Source organism: Gigantopelta aegis, chromosome 3 (assembly GCF_016097555.1).
Source record: "Gigantopelta aegis isolate Gae_Host chromosome 3, Gae_host_genome, whole genome shotgun sequence".
NCBI lineage: Eukaryota > Metazoa > Mollusca > Gastropoda > Neomphalida > Peltospiridae > Gigantopelta > Gigantopelta aegis.
Window position 1 is genome coordinate 23,396,990 of NC_054701.1, and position 23,257 is coordinate 23,420,246.

The 23,257-nt window shown below is 38.5% G+C and overlaps 1 protein-coding gene across 1 annotated transcript; it reads left to right on the forward strand.

Moving 5' to 3' along the window:
- The first annotated feature begins 3,923 nt into the window (after window positions 1-3,923).
- LOC121367718 (TLC domain-containing protein 2-like) lies at window positions 3,924-21,496 on the forward strand. The gene is made up of 4 exons (XM_041492057.1): window positions 3,924-4,352; window positions 14,992-15,074; window positions 16,893-16,975; window positions 20,983-21,496. The coding sequence occupies exons 1-4, from the start codon at window positions 4,129-4,131 to the stop codon at window positions 21,394-21,396; spliced, it is 804 nt and encodes a 267-aa protein (XP_041347991.1). The 5' UTR covers window positions 3,924-4,128; the 3' UTR covers window positions 21,397-21,496.
- The last annotated feature ends 1,761 nt before the right edge of the window (window positions 21,497-23,257 follow it).

Sequence of the window (23,257 nt, forward strand, 5' to 3'; positions counted from 1 at the left end):
GTTCATCAGGCGAGCGCACTACCGCCTCTGTGACCTGTGATGGGTAGGGGGTCAACTGCCCTCTCCCCCCCCCCCCCCCCAGTACTGGTGAAATGTTCAAATTCGTAGAAACATTGGGGGGGGGGGATGGGGGGTTGAGCTGGCCTGAAACCTGTTCATCATGTAGTCCTATTTGTATCATTTTATTCACAATATTAATTGTACAATGTAAAAATGCGTAGACTAGTGATTCTATAGCTGTTTTGTATAATGTTAATACGAATAAACGTTGTTATACAGATTCGGACATTTTCATTTAATTCAGGCAAAAATCAGACACACACCTCTACCCCGTCCTTGTTTAGCGTGGACAAACAGCCTGTTGTTTTCAAAATTGTGTCCTAATTAGTTCATAAACATAAATCATTTGCTATGAAACAAACGTCTAACAAATAATTGCTATCAACCCAACAACAGATCAATTTATAACGCGATCAATTTATACTGTCTTCGGGAATCGCGGGAGTTGTCTTATCACAAATAATACTAGTAGAAGAATAGGCTGAATTTACGAAGCCTGTTTTTCTTAGACGCAGGTGTTACACGCGTGTAAGTCATAAACAGGCTTGGTAAATTCGGCCCGTTCCAGTCTGGGTCACAATTAACAATAACTAAACACTGGTATTTTACAATTAAATTTAATGTAATTCAAAATAAGTAATAATTGACAAATTATACTGATGGAAAGAAATAAAGGATCACACAGATAGCAACAAGAAATAACGATTGCATCAAAAATCAATTCATATTGTCCGAAGTTGACTGGGAACATACAGACATTCAACACTACAGACATTCAATCCCACATTACAACTTGGTATGAAATACAGACATTACTATGCTAGTAGTGAATTAAATGTGGTCTACAATTCGATGTGTTGCCTTATTTCTTTACATCAGTATATCATTTTAAAGTTGTATGCGACAATGATTATCCTTGTTCACGATACAAAGGAGAAAAATGCAAGCTTATGAAATGTCTAAGTAATAGTTTTCCTTTCTAATTGTGAAATAATATGAACATGATACTATAAATGTCTAAGTAATAGTTTTCCTTTCTAATTGTGAAATAATATGAACATGATACTATAAATGTCTTAGTAATAGTTTTCCTTTCTAATTGTGAAATAATATGAACGTGATACTATAAATGTTTCCATGAACGGATGAAGATTAGGGCGGGACGTATCTCAGTAGTAAAGCACTCGTTCGATGCATGGTCGGTTTTGGATCGATCCCCGTCGGTGGACCTGTTGGGCTATTTTTCGTTCCATCCAGTACACCACGACTGGTATATCAAATGCCGTAGAATGTAATACCCTGTCTGTGGGATGGTGCATATAAAACCTCCCTTGCTACTAATGGAAAATTTTAGCAGGTTTCCTCTCTAAAACTATATATAAGATTACCAAATTTTGTTTTGACATTCAATGGCCGATGATTAATAAATCAGTGTGCTCTAGTGGTATCATTAAAAAAATTAACTTTAAGGTTTCATCCATGAACAATTGAAGATTATGTTTACTTTATGTTCTCATTGTCTTTAATTCGCAGTGCAGATCTGTGTGATAGAACCGACTGCCAAGTCATACTTTTTGCACGAACAGAATTGTAATAGGCATACACACTGATCCATAGGCCTGTTGTTTCCACAAGTAACCAGCAGAATTCTGAGTGCACAAATAGTAGAAGAGTCAAAAGCCTGGTACACCAAACGTAAAATACAAATTCAAACGGTTCACAGTTTGTGGTTTTGGCCATAAGCGTACGAGACAGGGGGACGGAACGGGGGAGGGGCGGGGTCTACCTAGTGCTGGAACAGATTATCAAATTCGGACACAACGGGTAAAATGTGATAACCTGATACCTTTTCACCATATATTGCCATCATTCTACCCGCAAAATTAGTTGTTATTCATATAAACATATGTAGTGATTCGTTTGTATATAGTTGTTTGGTGATAATGCTAATATTGAAAAACGTTGTTATTCAGATTCGGGCATTTTCGTTTAATTCGGGCCTGTCATCCTAACAAAAATGTGAGCCCGTACGTCTATGGTTGTGTCCAAGCAACTGAATTAAACTGAAGTATTCTGTCTCGGCCGCAACTCTGATTTCTCCAAAAGCATCGCATGAATAAAAATAAAAATGTGAGCACACGATTGTACTCGACTAGGTCAGAACGAAGAATGCGTACCAAAATGTAAACTAAGTATTTATCAGTTACTTCGTCCTTAGATATGTGCAGCAAAACCAGTATTCCAACTATTTCCTGACAGTGGCTATCGCGGATTATTTATTGTTGAGACATTCTGCCAAGGTGAAAAAGAATACAGAGGTACACATTTAAAAAAAAAACTACATTCCCTGGAATATTTTTATTATTTAAGCACATAGAACAGAAAATTCAATTACGTTTGGTGCATATATGACGCCGCACTCCGCATTGGTTTCACTACGCTGGCTTATCCAGGTCAAAAACAAAGCACTTTTTGACGGGCTCGTACCGATCATGGTTTTCATTGGCTTATCACAAGTATAGAATTCCCCAACAAAAGATCACGTGAGATTTCGCAATTTTTGAACAAATTTAACTGTCTTGATTGAGGGGTCGTCTCATATCGCCAAAACATATTTATATCCATAGAGGTATGGTACAACGCCTTCCCAGGGGTCGGTAAGTGGGGGATTTGCCTTGAAATTTTGACAGTGGCCAGCTGTTGGCATACGCGATACATGTAAGGGGGTGTTACTAATTACGTAACGCTCTAGGGGTAGAGGAAATGAATAGTATCATTGAGGTTCCCAGCTGCCGGTAAACCTCATTTCAGAAGACGGGTAGATTTATGGGGTGATGATACAGGACTCGCACTGGAACACATTTTGGTTCAGCAAATTTTCAGATATATATGTATAGAGTATTTCCTTGAAAATTATTAAAATGTGGTTAATTTTATGAATATTTTATTAGCCAAAGACTAAATGTTGTAGCCACTCTGTCTAACAATTAGGCTAGCAATGGTGATGAGAGCATCGAAGAAGACCGTGACGACATGACTGTGTCGTCCGATGACAAAGCAGTACGTCCTTTCTGAGGATGCAGATTTATGAGGCAATTAACCGACTGAAACCTGATACTGGAACTTAAGTTCTTTTTTTTTTATCTACGATTTGCCATGTTCTGTGTATAATTTATGTATAGGGAAATAAATATTTGATTTGATTTGATTTTTGTCACAACAATCAACCAACATTTGAAATTAGATCGCATCACTTACTTAGGTTAATTAAAAACATTCATTAGTTTCCTGCACACTGCCACATCGAAGCCAGTTGTAGCAGAGGCGGATCTTGGGGGGGGGGGGGGGGGGGGGCCAGGGGTCTGAGCCCCTAAATTTTGCGAGTTATAATTTTATTATACATTAATTTTTATTTGTTTTTATGATCCCCTCCAAAGTTCCCTTGGCATTCTGCCTCATGTCATGCACCCCCCCCCCCCCCCCCCCAATGGATTTTCTGGATCCGCCACTGTGTAGGTCAGTCAGTTTTAAGACCCTTATCATCGTGACAACCCCCAGTGCATGTGCAGGGATTTATACAGAGGGGTCTAGACTTTGGCGAGCGAAGTTGCGGAGTGTGTGAAGAGCGGGGATCGAGTCACATACTACTCCTTGAAAATTATATTTTTAAGCAAAGAAAATATGTGAACAGGGGAGAATCGAACCCCCGAATCTCCCCTGCACCACTAGAGGGTCAGGAGGGTAAACATGCGTAGGGGGTTCATATCAACTTGTGGTTTGGGTCATCAAACAAATCGATATGTGAAATGGCAGAGCTCGGTCATGAATATGAACTTGGCGCGACAACAAACCGTCTAGTCAATGAAAAAAGGTTAGCGCGGCCACTGCTCTCTGGCGTAGTTAACCAAGATGAACCACGTGATCATCACGGCGGTGTCGACACACTTTACTGTTCCAGAATCATTCAAACGTGAAAACATGACCTGACCTGAACGGCAGAAAATGCTGTGTTGTTGCCGTACGACTAGGACAGCGCAACACTCGACGCTTCCTGTTTGCTAGTCAAACATGGCGATCGACGCGCTAGGACCACAACATGGGGCCGGATTGGGCGTCGACCGAACGTGGGGCTACATCGCCACTTTCAGTTCCATCCTCCTGTTTGCCGTCTTCAGCCTGGTTATTAGGATCAGCCTCCCAGCGCTGAATATCAAGGGTGATCCGTGGAGATGGAGCAATCTATTTATTTCCATGATACACGCTCTCGTCTGTTCGGTGTGGAATCTGAGTTGGTAAGTCTGTGTGTCTATACTATGTATATATAATATATTTTTTCTTGTGTGACTTAAAATGCGTATGAATGCAATACATGTAACTAAACTTAATTATAAGGTATCTAGAAGGTTCTGTGGAGCGATACAAGTACCATAAAACGTCGGCGATCGTTGACGTATCTCTGCCCTAGTCGTGAATAGGCCTCCTCGTTTAGTGTCATCGGTTGTTGTAATTTGGTGATTACAATGGCAGGATCGATAAATTAGTCAATCATTATGAACTCTCAGTGAATAAGTCTTTTGTGTTTTCTCATGTATGCGTGAAACATGTTTGTACATTCAGTGAGCACTGGTTACCAAGGGCTAATAAAGGCATGTAAACAGTGCAAGATTTGAGTGTGTATCACTCTATGTGTGTAATACGCGGTTTAATACACATGTGCGTACTGATATGTATGTGTGTGTGTGTGCATGTGTGTGTGTGTGCATGTATGTATGCATGCATGTGTGTATGTATCATGCATGTATATATGTATGTGTATGTATGTATCATTGTATGTATGTATACATACATACATGTGTGTATACATACTGTCTCTCTCTCTCTCTGTGTGTGTGTGTGTGTGTGTGTGTGTGTGTGTGTGTGTGTGTGTGTGATAATATGTATGACAGTATGTATATTATAATATGATATATTAGTTTATTATCTTAAAAAGGGGACATTTGTCTTACATCGACAGAGTACACGATGCATATAAGAAAATTATATAAAAACACAACACAACACATACACAAAACAGGTGAACATTCATAAACAGATTTCTAAGAAAACGACAAAATAAAAGCAGTAATGGTAATTAAAAACACTGGAAATAATTTTGGCTTAGCCAGTTTCCAGATATTGGGAGTATTTCCTATACAACATTTAAAATGTGGTTAATTTAAGCTAAAGCATAAATCTTGTAGCATTTCTCTAATTTGGCAATGGCTAAAACAATATAGTATACGTACTGAAATATAAGAATGATTTTTAAAATCTGTTGGTTCTTGCTCTTGAAACTTTAAATCTTCGACCAGAAGCTAAAAGAATATATCCCTCGTTTAAAATATGTGATGGGTTGTCTAAAATACGATGTCTGTGTGTGCGTGCGTATGTGTATGTATTAATGTATAGGTAGTACTAAACCAAATAACTTCCGGCTGGGTCAAAGTTCGAGGTGCACCCAACTTTTGATAGAGAAGTGAACACCACAAGTCCTGTGATTGGTTATAAATGTGAGTGTGTTGGTTGTAAAAAAAATTAGTTTCATCTGGGCTAAAAATGTATGCAATTTTATTTCATCTAGTACCACTGTGTCAAGTAGTGTCAAGTAGCCTTGTGCTTGGAACAAATTTTGTGCGGAACTAGGGTAGTCATAGACGCTACCCGTTATCTCAGAAATGAGCAGCTTGACGCCCACTTTTTTGTGATTCACTTTAAGGGTGAGGGGTGGTAGTATTTATATCCGTGGCGTTTATGTCGATTGATGGTAGGAGTTTTAGCCACATATGTTACTATTGTCGTCTATGGGATTTGATTTGGTAGTATACACCCTATAGCACATATTCAGTGCATAATAAAAAATATTATGATTTTGTGATTTTATTTGATTAAACTATACTCAGTACTGGTTGATTAATTAGCTGTCACTGGACCACGCAAGTTTACAATGACCTTGACCTTGACACTAATCACTGTACATGGCTCTGAATGGAGTTTGAATCAAAGTTAGCACTGAGGAAAAGTTGGTTTTGGCCTATAATTCATACCGTAAATATTTCAATAATTTCTTTTTACATGGTATTTGACTTGCCATATACAACTGCTCGTGGCGTTTATGTCGATTGATACGTTGCAGGTAGGAGTTTTAGCCACATATGTTACTATTGTCGTCTATGGGATTTGATTTGGTAGTATACACCCTATATATATGTGTGTATGTATATTTGTGTGTGTTTGTGTGTGTTTATATTATACACATTCCACTTTCAGCGTCAAACCATGAATCTAATCGTGATCAAACAGATACTAGTATGTGTTAGCATGTAGCAGATGTGTCTTCACCCCCGTTGTTCTGGTTAAAACTGCGTTTAATATAATTACTGCTCTGCATGCACGACACACGGTAGATAGGCAATTACAGACGGTGTCCTCTATGCAGCTTCTTACAAATCATACGTATTGTACTTCACATCAAAATACCGGAAACGCTCATTCATGTTCTTTTTTTGTTTTAAAATTTTGTTTTATATATATTTTTTTTTGGGGGGGGGGGGGGGGGGGGGGGGTGTATCCAGAAGAAGAAGGCGCGATTTTTCAGAAAATGGTACTATAGGACGTCTAGACTTACAATTGAATCAGACTTATTGACAAATAAACAATCTAACAACATGTGTGTGTGTTGTTGTTGTTTGTTTAGTTTTTTCTTTTGTTTTGTTTTGTTCATTGCCTCAAATAGGCCTATTATGTTCAAACCCAGACTAAGGGCGAATGTTTGTTTTTATTTGGTGAAATAAATTCATGTAATAATTTAAAAATATAGAAAATTTTAGGATTCTGTAATTTTTGTGAAGTTTAATAAAAAATTTTTTTATAATGTGGCGAAATGTTCTGCTTACCCAGAGCTAGCCCTGCAGACCCCCACCACCACTGGATCCGCCGCAAGCAATAAACCAAAGTCCAAACATAACATGATAAAATGAACCGTCAATGATTTAATCGTCTTGCACAAATGAGCGTAACAACAATAGTGCGATCGATACACGCAGGAAATGAAGTATGTGGCGAATACGAAATAATAGGTTACTGTAACAAAAATATCACGGTGCACAATAGCGAGTCTGTCAATTCAAAATATAATTTTAACAGATCTACGAAGAATCCATATTTATGACCAGCCATATTTAACCTTGGTGTGAAGCAATCATCTTGGACAGCATGCACCGCGATATATCAATGTGTTTGGAAAATGGCCATATGCTGTTTTGTTATATACACACACGCACGCACGCACACACACACACACACACACCAGGCGAGGAGGGGGTGAGCTGGGGCTCTAGCCCCTGACCCCACCCAATAATTCTGAATAAAAAAATATTATTTGTAGTAAATCTTAAGGCAAAGATGCATTTTACTTGTACAATGCAGGAAATTGCATTTCAGGACATCTAGTTTTCAAAATCTACCCTAGAACCCACTAAAAACTTTGCTTTGCGCCCTCAATCTCAGTCAGCACTCTCCCCCCCCCTCCCCCTCCATGTCTACTTGCTTCCGCTGTGCCTGCACATACACATATTATGTACATACATACAGAAGTACACGTACACACACGCACCTGGACACGGGACTCAAACTTACCGACAGCAATGACGGCAATCGCCGTCGGTGAGATATAAACTGCCTAGGTCAGGGGCGTTACCGATGGCACTATTGTATTTGGGTTCTGTTTGGAGTTAATGAGTGTTTAGTTAGTACCACTCGATGGAACGAGTCATGTGCGTACCGTGTTTTGTCGTTTAATATACGTTTTCACTGCGTTTTGCCGCCTCGCTTTCGTGTTATGCCGCCTTCCCCCATTTCACGTTTGACCACCCCTTTATCTTTCTGCACACCATTGTTTTTCCGCATCCTACTATAATTTACAGCACCCACCTCCGCTATTTCAAAATGCAAAAACGTTTTCACGCTGAAAAACATCGCTCAGTCTGCACACTGGACATACCCCCACCCCCACCCCCCAAAAAAAACAAAAACACCCAACAACCCAAAAGCCCCCAACCCCCCCAAAAAACCCAAACAAAAACAACCCCACCCCAAACCCAAAACAAGCCGCTGTGTGTACGGATCCGCGACTGACGAAAACTTTAGGAACTTACGACAGTTACCATAACGTAATTTAAAAGTACCGGCCGCGGTGGTGTCGTGGTTAGGCCATTGGTCTACAGGCTGGTAGGTACTGAGTTCGGATCCCAGTCGAGGCATTGAATTTTTTTATCCAGATACCGACTCCAAACCCTGAGTGAGTACTCCGCAAGGCTCAATGGGTGGGTGTAAACCACTTGCACCGACCAGTGATCCATAACTGGTTCAACAAAGGCCATGGTTTGTGCTATCCTGCCTGTGGGAAGCGCAAATAAAAGATCCCTTGCTGCTAATCGGAAAGAGTAGCCCATGTAGTGGTGACAGCGGGTTTCCTCTCAATATCTGTGTGGTCCTTAACCATATGTAACCGTAAATAAAATGTGTTGAGTGCGTCGTTAAATAAAATATTTCCTTCCTAATTTAAAAGTATTTTTAACAGCCTTATTTGTGTCGCATATCAGTATTCATTTATATGTGGAAGCGCAAACAAAAGATCCCTTGCTGCTAATCGGAAAGAGTAGCCCATGTAGTGGCGACAGCGGGTTTCCTCTCAAAATCTGTGTGGTCCTTAACCATGTCTGACGCCATATATAACCGTAAATAAAATATGTTGAGTGCGTCGTTAAATAAAACACTTCTTTCTTTCCATTTGTATGTTTTAAACATAATGAGCAAAGAAAACCTTTTTTTTTTTTTTCGTTTTGGCAATCTTCGACTGAAAACCCTCCACTGATTTGGCGCCAAATTTGTCACGTTATCAGAAAGGTCATTCTGTCTTTTGTGTCCACCGACTCTCGTCTGATATTTTGTTGTCAATTACAGATTTAATGGATTGTAACTGGTGATTTTTACTTACTGTCATTTGTTTATTCAGCAATTCCTAATAAAAACATTAGAAACTTTTAATTTTGTTAGGTATATCGCCGCTGATAAAAACAACGGCAGTGGTAGTTTTTATCATTAAAATCATTTTATCTTGGATGCCAAATAATATGTACACCGCCTTTACAAAAAGGAAACTACTTTTATTAGCTTGCGAAATGATATCAATGAGATCGATTCATTCGAAAAAGATATCTGATAGACATAAAAGAAACAAAATAATATTAAAACATTGATCGGTTTACCAAAACGAATGCCCGTGAATGTCACACCGACAATATCTCCATTTCAATTACATAATTTATGAGTCAGTTTGTACAACGTAGGCCCCTACCAACGTTTTTGTACCAGATATTGTGGGGGAAATAAGGGGTAGGTCTTTCCACAAAGTCGACCAACACACAACAATGTTTAAGGGCGGAGGGTGCTGATTGCACAGCCGCCACCTTTAATTTTCACCCAGCGAGAACAAATTGCATGTGATATTCACTGAAAACTTGGGCAACTTAGTCTCCACTTGGCAAGAAGATTGGGTCGGTGTGGTTGTGAACAAGCTTCGTTCTCTCAAGCCAGTCTTGGGAGAGTGGCAATCTTCCTACAGGCGGTGCAGGAAGGATGAAGTAGTCTTGTGCCGTGCCCGCATCGCGGTCATGCATGTTTGACGCATTCATTTATTTTAAAGGGACATTCCTGAATTTGCTGCACTTTTTAAGATGTTATTGACTAACAGAGAATTTTTAACGATTGTAATTACATATCAAGTATATTTTTGTGCATAACATATTAGTAGCTGTATATTAAACGTGTTTCTGGTCGTTCTAATATTTGTAATAGGTTAAATTTCATTTTATTTCCTAATATATATTTTGTTTCGTACGTACGTAATTATTTGAACAGAGAATCCAGTTTAGGCTTCTTACAAATATAAAGACGACCAGAAACATATTGAATATACAGACATGATATTCTAAACAAGAAAATACATTTAATATGTAAGCTTACTCGTAGGAATATTTTATTAGTCGGAAACATCTTACAATGCAGCAAACTCGGGAATGTCCCTTTAAAAGAAGAGCCCCCCCCCCCCCTTCTTCTGTGTGAACATTATTAATGTACACTGACCTTGCGCCACATTTTGGTGGAGTGTAATCATCTGAATCCGACGAGAAATGATATATTTGGCAACAAATCGTTTTTCGAATCTTTTTAATTCCACCCAAAATTAATTTTAAAGTTTTTGAAACACTTGATTTCTATACAAAGTTTTAAAATATACTTATGTTGATATTTGTATTGTGATATTTGTAATGTATTATACTTTCTCTACAGCTATTTATACTGGTTTTACATAATTATATAAATACTATTTTCATATACTTACCTTTTCTGATATCCAGTAGCCGATGTGCATTTTTGTGCTGGGGGTGTCGTTTAACATTCATTCATTCATTCGTCTCAGAAACACCAGGTACCGTTAAATGTGAGCTTATGCAACTAGTCCATGATTTCATTTATAATAATGCATTTACCTTACTTTGACACCCAATAGCCGATGTATACTTCGTGCTTGCGGTTTCATTAAACATTCATTCATTTATTTCATTTATAACAAATTCTTGCTTAGTAAAGTTTATTGACATAAATTGAAGAAATATGACTACATGTACACACAGAACAATAACAGTGATAAATAATTGCCGTCGGTAGACTAAAAATTGTCGTCGGTGGGCTCTTTAAAAAAAAAAATTGCCGTTGGTAATAAAATTTTTTTTTAAGTTCGAGCCCTGTGCACACGTATTGCACATGCACATACATTGTCACATACATACGAATGAATAAAAGAAAGAATGAATGAATGTTTAGCAACATCCCAGCATAAAAATATACACCGGCTATTGGACATCAAACAAAGGTAATAGGCCTGCTATGTCATGCACACAGACACATATGAAGGGCATAATTCATGATGTCCAGATAGTCAGTATTATAACGGTCGTGTATGTTAAGGTCACATTGACACACTCAATTAAAAACCTATAATTATGGTAGGCCATTAAAAGTAGTTGGTAAATTATGCTTTCTTGGACATAATTATTCCACGATTGCAAAGTTGTAAACGTTAAAATAAAAAAAAAGTCACCTTACTAAATATGTGACATCGCAGGTTATTCATATACATTATATGATATAGAAAAAGAAAGGAATATTTGTTTAACGACACTTTAGCACGTTGTAAAACTACGTCTTGTGTCTAACATAATAATTATGGTTATTTAAATATTTGGTGGAAGACAGAGAATAGAAGAAATCCACGACCGTCACATAAGATTACTCTTATTGAAAAAGCAACAAGGGATTTTGTGACCACTCTTTTTACAAAAAATCATGGATCCGCCCCTGGAGATGTAGCCGATACATTTGACAGCTTGTCAGATGAGTGTTTTTAAGAATGTGGTGTAACATTCACAGAACTATACTGATCGCATTGTAACTGACACGGAGCGGGAAGAAATAGAACTGACACGTAGAAATCAGGTTCTTCCATCTAATCCGATTGCATTTGTCATACAACAATGATCCATGAGTGGGTGGCCTATTTATCCACCGAGGAGCGGGATCTAGCTCGGTCGATTGCATTTGTCATTCAACAGTGATCCGTGAGTGGGTGGCCTATTTATCCACCGAGGGGCGGGATCTAGCTCGGTCGATTGCATTTGTCATTCAACAGTGATCCGTGAGTGGGTGGCCTATTTATCCACCGAGGGGCGGGATCTAGCTCGGTCGATTGCATTTGTAATTCAACAGTGATCCGTGAGTGGGTGGCCTATTTATCCACCGAGGGGCGGGATCTAGCTCGGTCGATTGCATTTGTCATTCAACAGTGATCCGTGAGTGGGTGGCCTATTTATCCACCGAGGAGCGGGATCTAGCTCGGTCGGTTGCATTTGTCATTCAACAGTGATTCGTGAGTGGGTGGCCTATTTATCCACCGAGGGGCGGGATCTAGCTCGGTCGGTAGAGCACTCGCCTAATGTCTTTTCGTCGTAGGATCGAATCACCTCAGTGGACCCATTCTCTGTTTTGGTCCCCCTCCCCTTCTCCGTCCCAACTCTCCCGTCCCAACTAGTGCACTATGACTGATATTTCAAAGACCGTGGAATGTGCTGTCCTGTCTGTGGGAATGTTCATATAAAAGATCCCTGGCTGCTAATGGAAAAATATAGTGGGTTTCTTCTCTACGACTATGTAAAAATTATCAAATGTTTGACATCCAGTAGCCTATGATGAATAAATCAATGTGGTCTGTTGGTGTCTTTGAACAAATTTATTTATTTATTTATATCCACTGATCTCTGTCGTGAGCGTGGCAGTCCAACAGGCATAAATGGAAGAAAGTTAAAGTTTGTTTTGTTTAACGACAACACTAGAGCACATTGATTTATTAATCGGCTATTGGATGTCAAACATTTGGTAATTTTGACATACAGTCTTAGAGAGGAAACTCGCTGCATTTTTCCATTAGTAGCAAGGCATCTTTTATTTCATTTCATTTCAACTTATTTTAGTGATTATATCCAATTAAGGTTTAATCACGCTGTCCTGGGCACACACCTCAGCTATCTGGACTGTCTGTCCAGGACAGTGGGTGAGTTGTTAGTGGTTAGTGAGAAATAAGAGGGTGTAGTGGTCTTGCACCTACCCATTGCATCGTTAAAACTCGCTCTGGGTGGGAGCTAGTACCGGGCTGCGAACCCAGTAGCTAACCAGCATTATGTCCGATAGCTTAACCACGTCACCATCGAGGCCGTGCACCATCCCACAGACAGGATAGCACATACCACGGCCTTTGATATACCAGTCATGGTGCACTTGCTGGAATGAGAAATAGCCCAATGGGCCCACCGACGGGGATCGATCCCAAACCGACCGCGCATCAAGCAAGCGCTTTACCACTAGATTACCACCTGACCTTTAAATGGAAGGATGCATCGGCCTGGATTGTCACTTTTGTAGACAAACACGTGCCCTTGATTATCTACAAACCCGTAAAACTGTAACACATTTGGATACAGTTACAAAATAGTGAAACGAGAATGTGATTTTTGAAACGGGGAAATAACCTTTAATAGTAGACTAGAGCTCGTCTCCGTAACCGTTACTTCTCAGAGGTAAGTGCGTTTTTAAAGATATGAAAAATGCATTTCGAGGTATTAGGAACACCGAGGTGACCAAAAATACGCCGTAGGGTCTAAACACTGGGGTCTGTCACTTTAACCGTGTCAAAATATCACCTTTACCTCTTCTGTAAAGAGATACGAATTTGATTGCGAGAACTGGCTTCTTCTTTTTTTGTCATTCAAGGATCTAATATTTCACCAACAACTTTCTAAACTCGCTTAAGCAACATCACAGCATCCTTACAAGTCTCTTTGCATTGCACTACAAGATAACATATTTGCAGAGTTTAGTGATTTAGGCTTATAGTTATATTTTCGTTCTCCTTTCATTGTACCAATCGTTCCAATGATTAACGATGACGTCAGGAGCGTATGCAGGATGTTGAGCAGACTGGTGTGCGAAGTTTATAGGGGGTCGAGACATGCTCCTCAGGATTTTAATTTTTTTTATTGTTATTATTATTTTAAAAAAAAATAAAAAAAATATTTGCTGAAGCAGGGGGGAGGGAGTGTTTCAACTACCAAAAGTCACCCCCCCCCCCCCCCACACACACACACCCCGTACACGCGCCTGGAGGTTTTTCGGTTAGTTTGTCATGGAGGATAATGCTGAAAAACCAGCGGTGAAATTGGATATAGTGCATTGAAACGGTATGATTCTGATTGCTTGGGAATCGACATGTGATGAATCCCACTGGAATATCTGGCAATATTTGAAAATTATTCCGTGTATTGTTGTCAGGACAGTGGTTAGCGTTTGAGACATTAATTCGGTGATGTATTTGCTGGACAAATTGTCGCTAAAATGTGTTTTACCTGAAACACGTTTATAAATATGGGCCTAAAAGTTTTATAAGCACCAAACCAGGTTCCATGTCGGTAGCATTAAAATGCACACGAACTCAAAATTAATTGGCATAATTATGATTAGTTATAACATTTTAATGTCTTAATACGATAGAGCACTCGTAAACGTAATCGTAATAGTAACCCATAGACGTCAGATGGGGTATGTGGTGTGGTGGGGGTTAGAAGGACATCGCCCTTCTCGCAAACAAATCTGAAGATAATACATTTAATTTTTATTTTTCATTGTATGTTTGCTATAAATGATGTAATACTTTACCGGCCTCGGTGGCGTCGTGGTTAGGCCATCGGTCTACAGGCTGGTAGGTACTGAGTTCGGATCCCAGTCGAGGCATGGGATTTTTAATCCAGATACCGACTCCAAACGATTTTTAATCCAGATACCGACTCCAAACCCCGAGTGAGTGCTCCGCAAGGCTCAATGGGCAGGTGTAAAACCACTTGCACCGACCAGTGATCCATAACTGGTTCAACAAAGGCCATGGTTTGTGCTATCCTGCCTGCGAGAAGCACAAATAAAAGATCCCTTGCTGCCTGTCGTAAAAGAGTAGCCTATGTGGCGACAGGAGGTTTCCTCTAAAAAAAAAAAACCAGTGTCAGAATGACCATATGTTTGACGTCCAATAGCCGATGATAAGATTAAAAAAATCAATGTGCTCTAGTGGCGTCGTTAAATAAAACAAACTTTACTTTATACAATAAACATGTTCACATTGACCCCGCCTATTGGAAATAATATACCACTGGCCCCTCGTATATTCCGACGCCTATATAACCGTATAACCGTAAGCTCTGTTGTACTGTAATGTATTTGTTTCTGTTTCAGTTTCTTTCTGTATCCGGACCAGTTCGTAGACCGGATAGATGGCGGTAACGCATATATGTATTTTCTCATCACCTTCGCTACGGGTAAGTAAAGTGAAAAACAACAACAACAACACCCCCCCCCCCCCCCCCTTAACAAAAACAACAACAATAACAACACACACCAAAAAATAAAATAAAGTTAAAATAAATAAATATAAAAATAAATAAACAAACAAAACAAATCCACCCCAAACCATATATAGCTTTTACGTATGAAAGTTGCTATGAGACTGGTATCTATGTACACAATCATGTATACTGTTATATTTTTACGTATTATGTATACTTATGGTATGAATATTTATGTGACTTAATTTCAATAATTTCATATAGTGGATTCATGCACACAATTATTTCTTTTGTTGGTACTGAAAGAACACGATTTGTAAACTCGTAAACCTAGTGTATATAAATATGTCTGTTGCCATAGCTGCACGCTGTTATTTGCGTATTCTATGTTTGTGAATTAATTGCAATAATTTTATTTACAACATAACAATACATATACATGTGATTAGTTCATTTGTTGGTACCTTTTACATGCTAATGTCTGCATGCGTCATTAATTTGGTTCAGGAAAGGAGTTGTTAGTAGTTTGTGGGCGAAAACCTTATGTAGAACTTGGTATTTACCTCCAGACTTGGCCATTAATAAATGTTCTTCTAAAAGTGCCAGTACGCCCCTCCCTAAAACACACACACACACAAACACACACACACACGTGCGCGCGCATTCCCAACTAATCTTAATATTATACATGTCTCGAAACGTGTTTTTCCACGTGTACAAACTGTTCTTATGGATACGAAAAACGTAATAACGTGCTCCCATCTTCAAAAGGTTCAGGCACATGCCTCCCCTCCCCCACCAACCGACTGACCTCTAGATAACCAATGACTGATTCCAGGGGCCAAAAGTGGAGGTGGGAATTTGGATAGAAAATAGAAAAAGGTTTAAAGCCAAAAAAAAATAATTATCGATTGTTTAATAAGAATTGTTTCTCATTTTTTAGGATTTTATCGATATATAAAAGTCACAAATGGTATAAAATCGCGTAGCGTAGCGAAACGATTTTATACTACATTTGTGACTTTTATATATCGATAAATTCCTAAAAAAATTAGAAACAATTTTTATAATTACAAACAGTACAAGAAGTGTACCTTAAAACACTCAAAAATTATTTATTTCGTTCTTACCGTCAGCCATGTTCTGTAAATAAGCGTATGAATACATGTATACATACTATTGGATGTTTTGGTGGGGGGTTTTAACAGAATAAAAAAAATATATATATATATTGTATTATTTTATTTTTTTATAACATGAATATCTCATCCAGTTTCCCTTATTTTTTTAATCGAGAAAACAGGTCACTTCCTTGTTCTATTTTTAAAACGATCACCGAACTGGGTCATTGGGCTTCTCGCCCATCCAGCTAAAAATAGTTCCAATCGATCTTGGTCTTCCGTGATGACGTATTTTTATCAGGTTTATGGAAGGATAACGCTTGGTGTTTTAGTGACGTCAGCCAATCAGAATACAGTAAATCGTATAAATTCGGAAAGTTTGTAATTATATAAATATAAATGAGGGATATTTGTAGCAAATTCTACGGGCGCCAAGAACAAAAATACAACAAACTCTGCCCACTTTCAGTTTTGTTAATATATATGTGTGCTGCGTGCGTGTAAACACACACACACACACACACACACACACACACACACACACACACACACACACATGCCTATACATACATGGTACATGGATTAGTCACACTGAAAAACCCCCACCTGTTTTTCATTTCTTTATTTTAAATCTATAATTTTTTATTTTAACCTTTTGTTCAACCTTTAGGTTACTTCACTTACGATGTTCTGGATATTATTTTTAACAAGAAGCTACAACAAACATGGGAAGTAATGGTTCATCATTTTGCAGTAAGTTAATTTTTATAAATATTTTTTTACATATTATTTATAACTCAATTAGTGTTTATAATCTCAACTATTCGTTTTCTATACCTTTGTATTATTCTTGAGGTATTTTATAAAATATTTTTTAAAAACCATTCCAATGTTTATCGACTGCAGCCCGGATCGGGCAAGGGGCATTTACACCACCCATTTTATTTGCAAAATTTAAATTTACTTCATTGTGATTAAGCATTTACAAATCCTAGCACGCCACTGTTTCAATTCTCAGTCCGCCCCATATTTCTTGCATCAAGACCTTGTAGCCAATATCTGTCACTTTTCTTCAACCCTGCCAAAAGACAGACAGAACCGACACATTTTGTGAAATCAGATCTGTACAACTGTGAAAAGAAATCGATGGTTACCAGAACCGTATTTAACCTAAAATAAGTGGTTTGGTAGTATAAATAATAAAAATAAATAAAACAATAATAATAAGGTCACATTAACATGGTTTTATTCTAGCAGACAAAAAAGCCCCACTCTTTTCTATTTTTCTGGGGTTCAACTGCCCCCTTGCCCTAGTCTTATGTAAGACCCTGATTATGGTCTAATGTATTTCTATCTTTGAACCTTTGGGGACAAGAGGATCTGTGTGATACCTTTAGCAATGAAAAGTTTGTACCAAACAAAAATTAAATTTGTCGACAAGAAACTAATAATTTTAAAAGACACAAAAGCTAATGGATTTCAACCTGAATAATTTTAAATAAAACTAAATAAATATTCGCGTTTTCTTTGTGAAAAAAAAGGCTAAAATGTTTTGTTGGTAAAAAATATATATACTCTGTCAAAAAGGAAACGCATAGGTGATAGGGAAAGAAGAAAAGTGTTTCATTTTACAAAATATCGTTTTTTTGTACAATGGTGCTGAATGACCATGTTTGTTAATGTTCCTGGAATGGGACAGCATGCCCAAATGCACCCTAAAACAAATTAAACGCACGTTGTGCGACAATTGCAGGACATCGGAGTGAAATGGTCAGATTTTGGCGAATGCACGTGGAAATCGGGGTAAAGATTGGGGTAGTGATGGGTATTTAAAGTTGCAATGCTCGAAATGATGCCTCATTTCAATTTCGACGTAGATGAGTTACACGATGCCAAGACTAAGCCTGCCGAATCGAAACATTGCAATAGGCCGCCTCCAGTTAGGTGAATCGCAATCAGCAGTCGCAGCCACATGAAGGTCCATCAAAGCACCATTTCACGTCTCTGGTCCAGCACAGGTACCAGCAGTTTCCATCAGCTGAAGACCGGCCCAGAAGTGGAAGACCTCGCATAACAACTGCATCACAAGATCGCTACATCCGGGTTTGCACTGGCGTCACCAAACTGCCACAGCAACGAACACTGCTGGACGCATACCTGGTTTGAGAAGGGTGTCTGCATAAACCATTCGAAACCGACTTTGAGAAGCTGGTTTACGGGCTAGGAGACCATATGTTGTCCCCGTCCTACGACGTCAACATCGACATTTACGTGTTCGCTGGTGCACGAATGTACAGGGGTGGAACTTGGGAAACTGGCGGCGAGTATGGTTCAGCGACGAGTCACGTTTCCTTCTACAGCGACGTGATGGACAACAACGTGTTTACAGACGCCGCAATGAACGTTTTGCCAACAACTGCGTCGCCCAAGTTGACAGATTCGGTGGAGGGAGTGACATGATGTGTGGAGCCATCTCATACACCGGCAGAAGTGAACTTGTGTTCGTACAAAGCAACCTGACAGCTGTACGCTACCGGGATGAAATTCTTCGCCGTCACATGCTTCCCATTTTGGATCGACAGAGAGAACTCTTTCAGCAGGACAATGCCAGGCCGCTTACGGCACGTGTAACAATGGATTTCCTACAGAATGAGAACATTAATGTGCTGCCATGGCCATCAAGATCGCCAGATCACAACCCCATTGAACATCTATGGGACGAACTGGACAGACGTGTACGCCAGCGTAACCCGGAGCCTCAGACGCTTCCGCAACTGTCACATGCATTCAGTCTATGCCAAGGAGATGTCGCGCAGTGATTGCTGCTTCTCGTGGCCACACAAGGTACTGATTTCAGCGCCCTCGTGCGACGCTGTTTGGTGACGAAAACGCCTCCTCTGCCGTCAGCCCATAGCAAGAACATTGTCACATATTCATATCAAATTTGACTGATACGATCATAAATAACGAAATTATGCCACTTTGATAATTCCATGAATATTTCGCCTATGCGTTTCTTTTTTGACAGAGTATATATGCACCAGACATATAATAATTATATAAAACTAAGAATAGAAACTGAAAACAAGTGTAAAAATGAAAGGAAATGTGAATACTTAGTTAGAATCTAGTTACCTATTATACACATTTTTTTCTAAGGTTTTTGATTGAGCTTTTGGTAATAGTTGGTGGTGGTGGTGGTGGTGGTGGTGGTGATTTATATACATATATAAATATATATGCATTTTTTTCTTTACATTTTATTATTGATATATTAAATATAATTTTTTTTTGCAACGATTGCAATAGAAATGACATGACTGCTAACTGCTTGATTGTAAACATAATTAGCATACATAAAGGCTATTTCATGGGGTTTTTCGAATACGATTTTTTATGTCAACGAGTGTTGTGTGAAAACAATCACCGGATATGACTTTTATGGTTTCCGTAGATCTATATATTTTCCGAATACGATTTTTATGTCAACTCGTGATGTGTGAAAACTTTGCCAGAAAATTTACTTTACCATAGACTTTTAAAAAGAAATTTGATTAAAATTCATCTTTATTAACATTTATTTAACAATACTGCGGTGCAAACATACCTGACAAAGCGATCCTCTAAAAACTCCCACAAAAACAAAACGAGTAGAACGCCGTTAAATTCTTACACTTACACTCGATGACACTACTTTTAAAAAGAAATTTGATTAAAATTCATCTTTATTAACATTTATTTAACAATACTGCGGTGCAAACATACCTGACAAAGCGATCCTCTAAAAACTCCCACAAAAACAAAACGAGTAGAACGCCGTTAAATTCTTACACTTACACTCGATGACACTACATTTGTGTCATCATTATTTAGCTTCGTATTCAATTTGTTTTACATATTTTATCGTAATTGAACTTCGTATCCCCTTTTTATAGGTACAGTTGTTTAAATTACATTTTTTATTTTTCAAATACGATCAGATGCATTGGTAATCATCAAATTTAAATACGAAGAACCGAGACAAAGGGAGCTAATTTAATCGTGCACTTTTACAAAAAAAGTAAATACGACTTCTATATTTTCACTGTAGCTAAAATACAGTGAAAATATGACTTTTCACCGGATATGACTTTTATGGTTTCCGTAGATCTATTTATTATATACATAGCAATGAAATATAATTTAAACGTAATTTAAACAACTATACCTATGAAAACGGGATACGAAGTGCAATTACGATAAAATATATAAAACAAATTGAATACGAAGCTAAATAATGATGACACAATGTAGTGTCATCGAGTGTAAGTGTAAGAATTTAACGGCGTTCAACTCGTTTTGTTTTTGTGGGATTTTTTAGAGGATCGCTTTGTCAGGTATGTTTGCACCGCAGTATTGTTAAATAAATGTTAATAAAGATAAATTTTAATCAAATTTCTTTTTAAAAGTCTATGGTAAAGTAAATTTTCTGGCAAAGTTCCATAGGAAGAAATATATCATGACGTTACGCGTTTTCGATAGGATAAGTGAAAGATATTACCAAAGAGCGAAAGATATTGTCAAAAATTAGGAAATATGTATATAATAAATAGACCATTTTATGGTGTTTTTCCGAATACGATTTTTATGTCAACTCGTGATGTGTGAAAACCATATTTTCACACATCACTCGTTGACATAAAAATCGTATTCGAAAAAAAACATGAAATAGCCTCTATATATTTCATTGCTATGTATATAATAAATTGATTTTCTTGCAGGTGTTGACGGTCTTCTGGTACAACATGCACATGATGACGTGTATTCCTTACTCGCTAATAGCTCTCCTCACCGAGGTCAACACGGTGTTTCTGCACTGTCGCAAGCTCTATCAGATGAGCCGGTGCGACTTGGACCATTGGACTTATCGTCTGCTAGTTACCGTCAATATTGTTACTTTTGCGGTCTTCAGGGGCATTGCCCTTGGCTGGATAACGTACGGACTTACAGACGGCGAGCAGAATGTCAGAATATCAGTTGTGTATTACCGATGTCTATGGATGTCCATGATGATCATGAACGTAATCAATCCAATATTCTTTTGGAAGTTGTTAAAGAGCGATTTCTTGAGAAAGAGGAACAAAACACCTGTGGATAAAGTTATATCAAATGGTACAAACACCAAAACAAACTAATGGGTAAGGGGATAAGGAAGTATGTCTGAACTCCCATTATCTCTATGTCTATATCATATTTTTTTTTACTGGATGTCCTGAAAATTAATGATTTAAAATCTCTTCGTCTTTCAAAGTTTAATTCGGTGGTCAAATGCCATTGTGAGTCTTGTACATTTATATATATTTTATATTTACTGTGTTACAAAAGAAGAAAATCTGTACAAGATGTCACAATGGTATTGTTGAGAAGAGAATCTCGTATATAGATTGTTGGAACCGGAAAGGGCATCTGGATTGTTGGAATGGGATAGGTCATCTAGATTGTTGGAACTGGATAGGTCATTTAAATTGTTGGAACTGGATAGGTCATCTGGATTGTAAAAATTGGATAGGTCATTTGGTTTGTTAGAATTGGATAGGTAATTTGAATTGTTGGAACCGTATAGGTTATATGGATTATTGGAACCAGGCAGGTCACCTGGATTGTTGGAATTGGATGGGTCATTTGGATTGCTGGAATTGAATAGCTCATTGGGATTGTTGGAACTGAATGCAATTAAACAGTCCATGTACGACTGCTCATTTCCCAAGCGAATCGCAAATTCACGTCTAAGACTACAAGGATGAAATAGGAATTTTTAATACTGCTGTTAACTTGTATGTGTTTGTGTACGTGGGTGACATGATTGCTTTTAATGCTTTTCACTCCAAACATTTATCATAACTGTGCCACCATGGTTTGGTTTCCATGCATTAATACCAGAGGGGAGGGGAGGGGAGGAGGAGGAGGAGGGAGGAGGAGGAGGAGGAGGAGGAGGAGGAGGAGGAGGAGAGGGGAGGGGAGAGGGGAAAGAGAGGAGAGAGGAGAGGAGAGGAGAGGAGAGGAGGAGAGGAGAGGAAGAGGAGAAGAGAGAGAGAGAGAGGAGGAGAGCGAGGGAGAGAGGAAGAGAGAGAAGAGGAGAGGAGAGAAGAGGAAGAGGAGAGAGAGAGAGAGAGAGAGAGGAAGAGAGGAGAGGAAGAGAGAGAGAGAGAGAGAGAGAGAGAGAGAGAGAGAGAGAGAGAGAGAGAGAGAGAGAGAGAGAGAGAGAGAGAGAGAGAGAGAGAGAGAGAGAGAAAAAAAAACAGATATGGACTATATCCACACCTACTGATCCATTGCTGACAATCTCCAAACAGTAATAGGCCTATACTAATATTCTGCCGATGCATAAAATCAAAATGCAGGACTTTAAAAAAGAAAGAAAAAAGAAGCCCAGATGTTTATGTCTGCTTTATGTCTGCACGAGAGTCACTTTTAATATTGTTTTATTTGATACACAAGGTGGTACATTTTCAGAGATTACAAGTGTCTATAAATTAAAAACAAATCACTAGAAAGGTGAGTTCTGAAGGTTGTAAGTCGGCACACAGTTTAGTCAACGGATACTGGGTGTCTGTTATATGTAACACGTGGACTGTAGAATGAGAAAAGAAACTGGCTTCCGATTATCAAGTTGGAAAAAAAAAAGTTTTATTTTTATTTTCATTACCGGAACAAAAACGTAAGTACTTTCTCGTGCAGGACGACCTTGATGTGTTTGTTGTGAGCACGGGTTCAACAATGATAGCCAATAAACATATTCACTAAGGCCCAGGGATCGTCAATACACGTTTGTATGTCAGGAACTCAGAGCCGCGTTTTACGATGCAATCTTAGCGTTAAGATCATCTTCAAGTGCATTGGGTAGCAACGCACATACGGTAATTGTAGCGCTACGATCATGTCGTAAAACGGGGCCCCCTGAACATGAGGTGGAGGGTGTTACAAGCGCTCTTTGATCAAAAAGAAAAAAGAAAGAAAAGATAATTATAAGAGAGAAAAAACCTCATTAAAGAATAA

Excerpts from the sequence above, each read along its gene's own strand:
- LOC121367718 (XM_041492057.1), top strand. The coding sequence starts at position 4,129 with ATGGCGATCGACGCGCTAGGACCACAACATGGGGCCGGATTGGGCGTC. Across the intron at positions 15,075-16,892 it reads TCTCATCACCTTCGCTACGG|GTTACTTCACTTACGATGTT; the intron begins GTAAGTAAAGTG and ends TTCAACCTTTAG. Across the intron at positions 16,976-20,982 it reads TAATGGTTCATCATTTTGCA|GTGTTGACGGTCTTCTGGTA; the intron begins GTAAGTTAATTT and ends ATTTTCTTGCAG.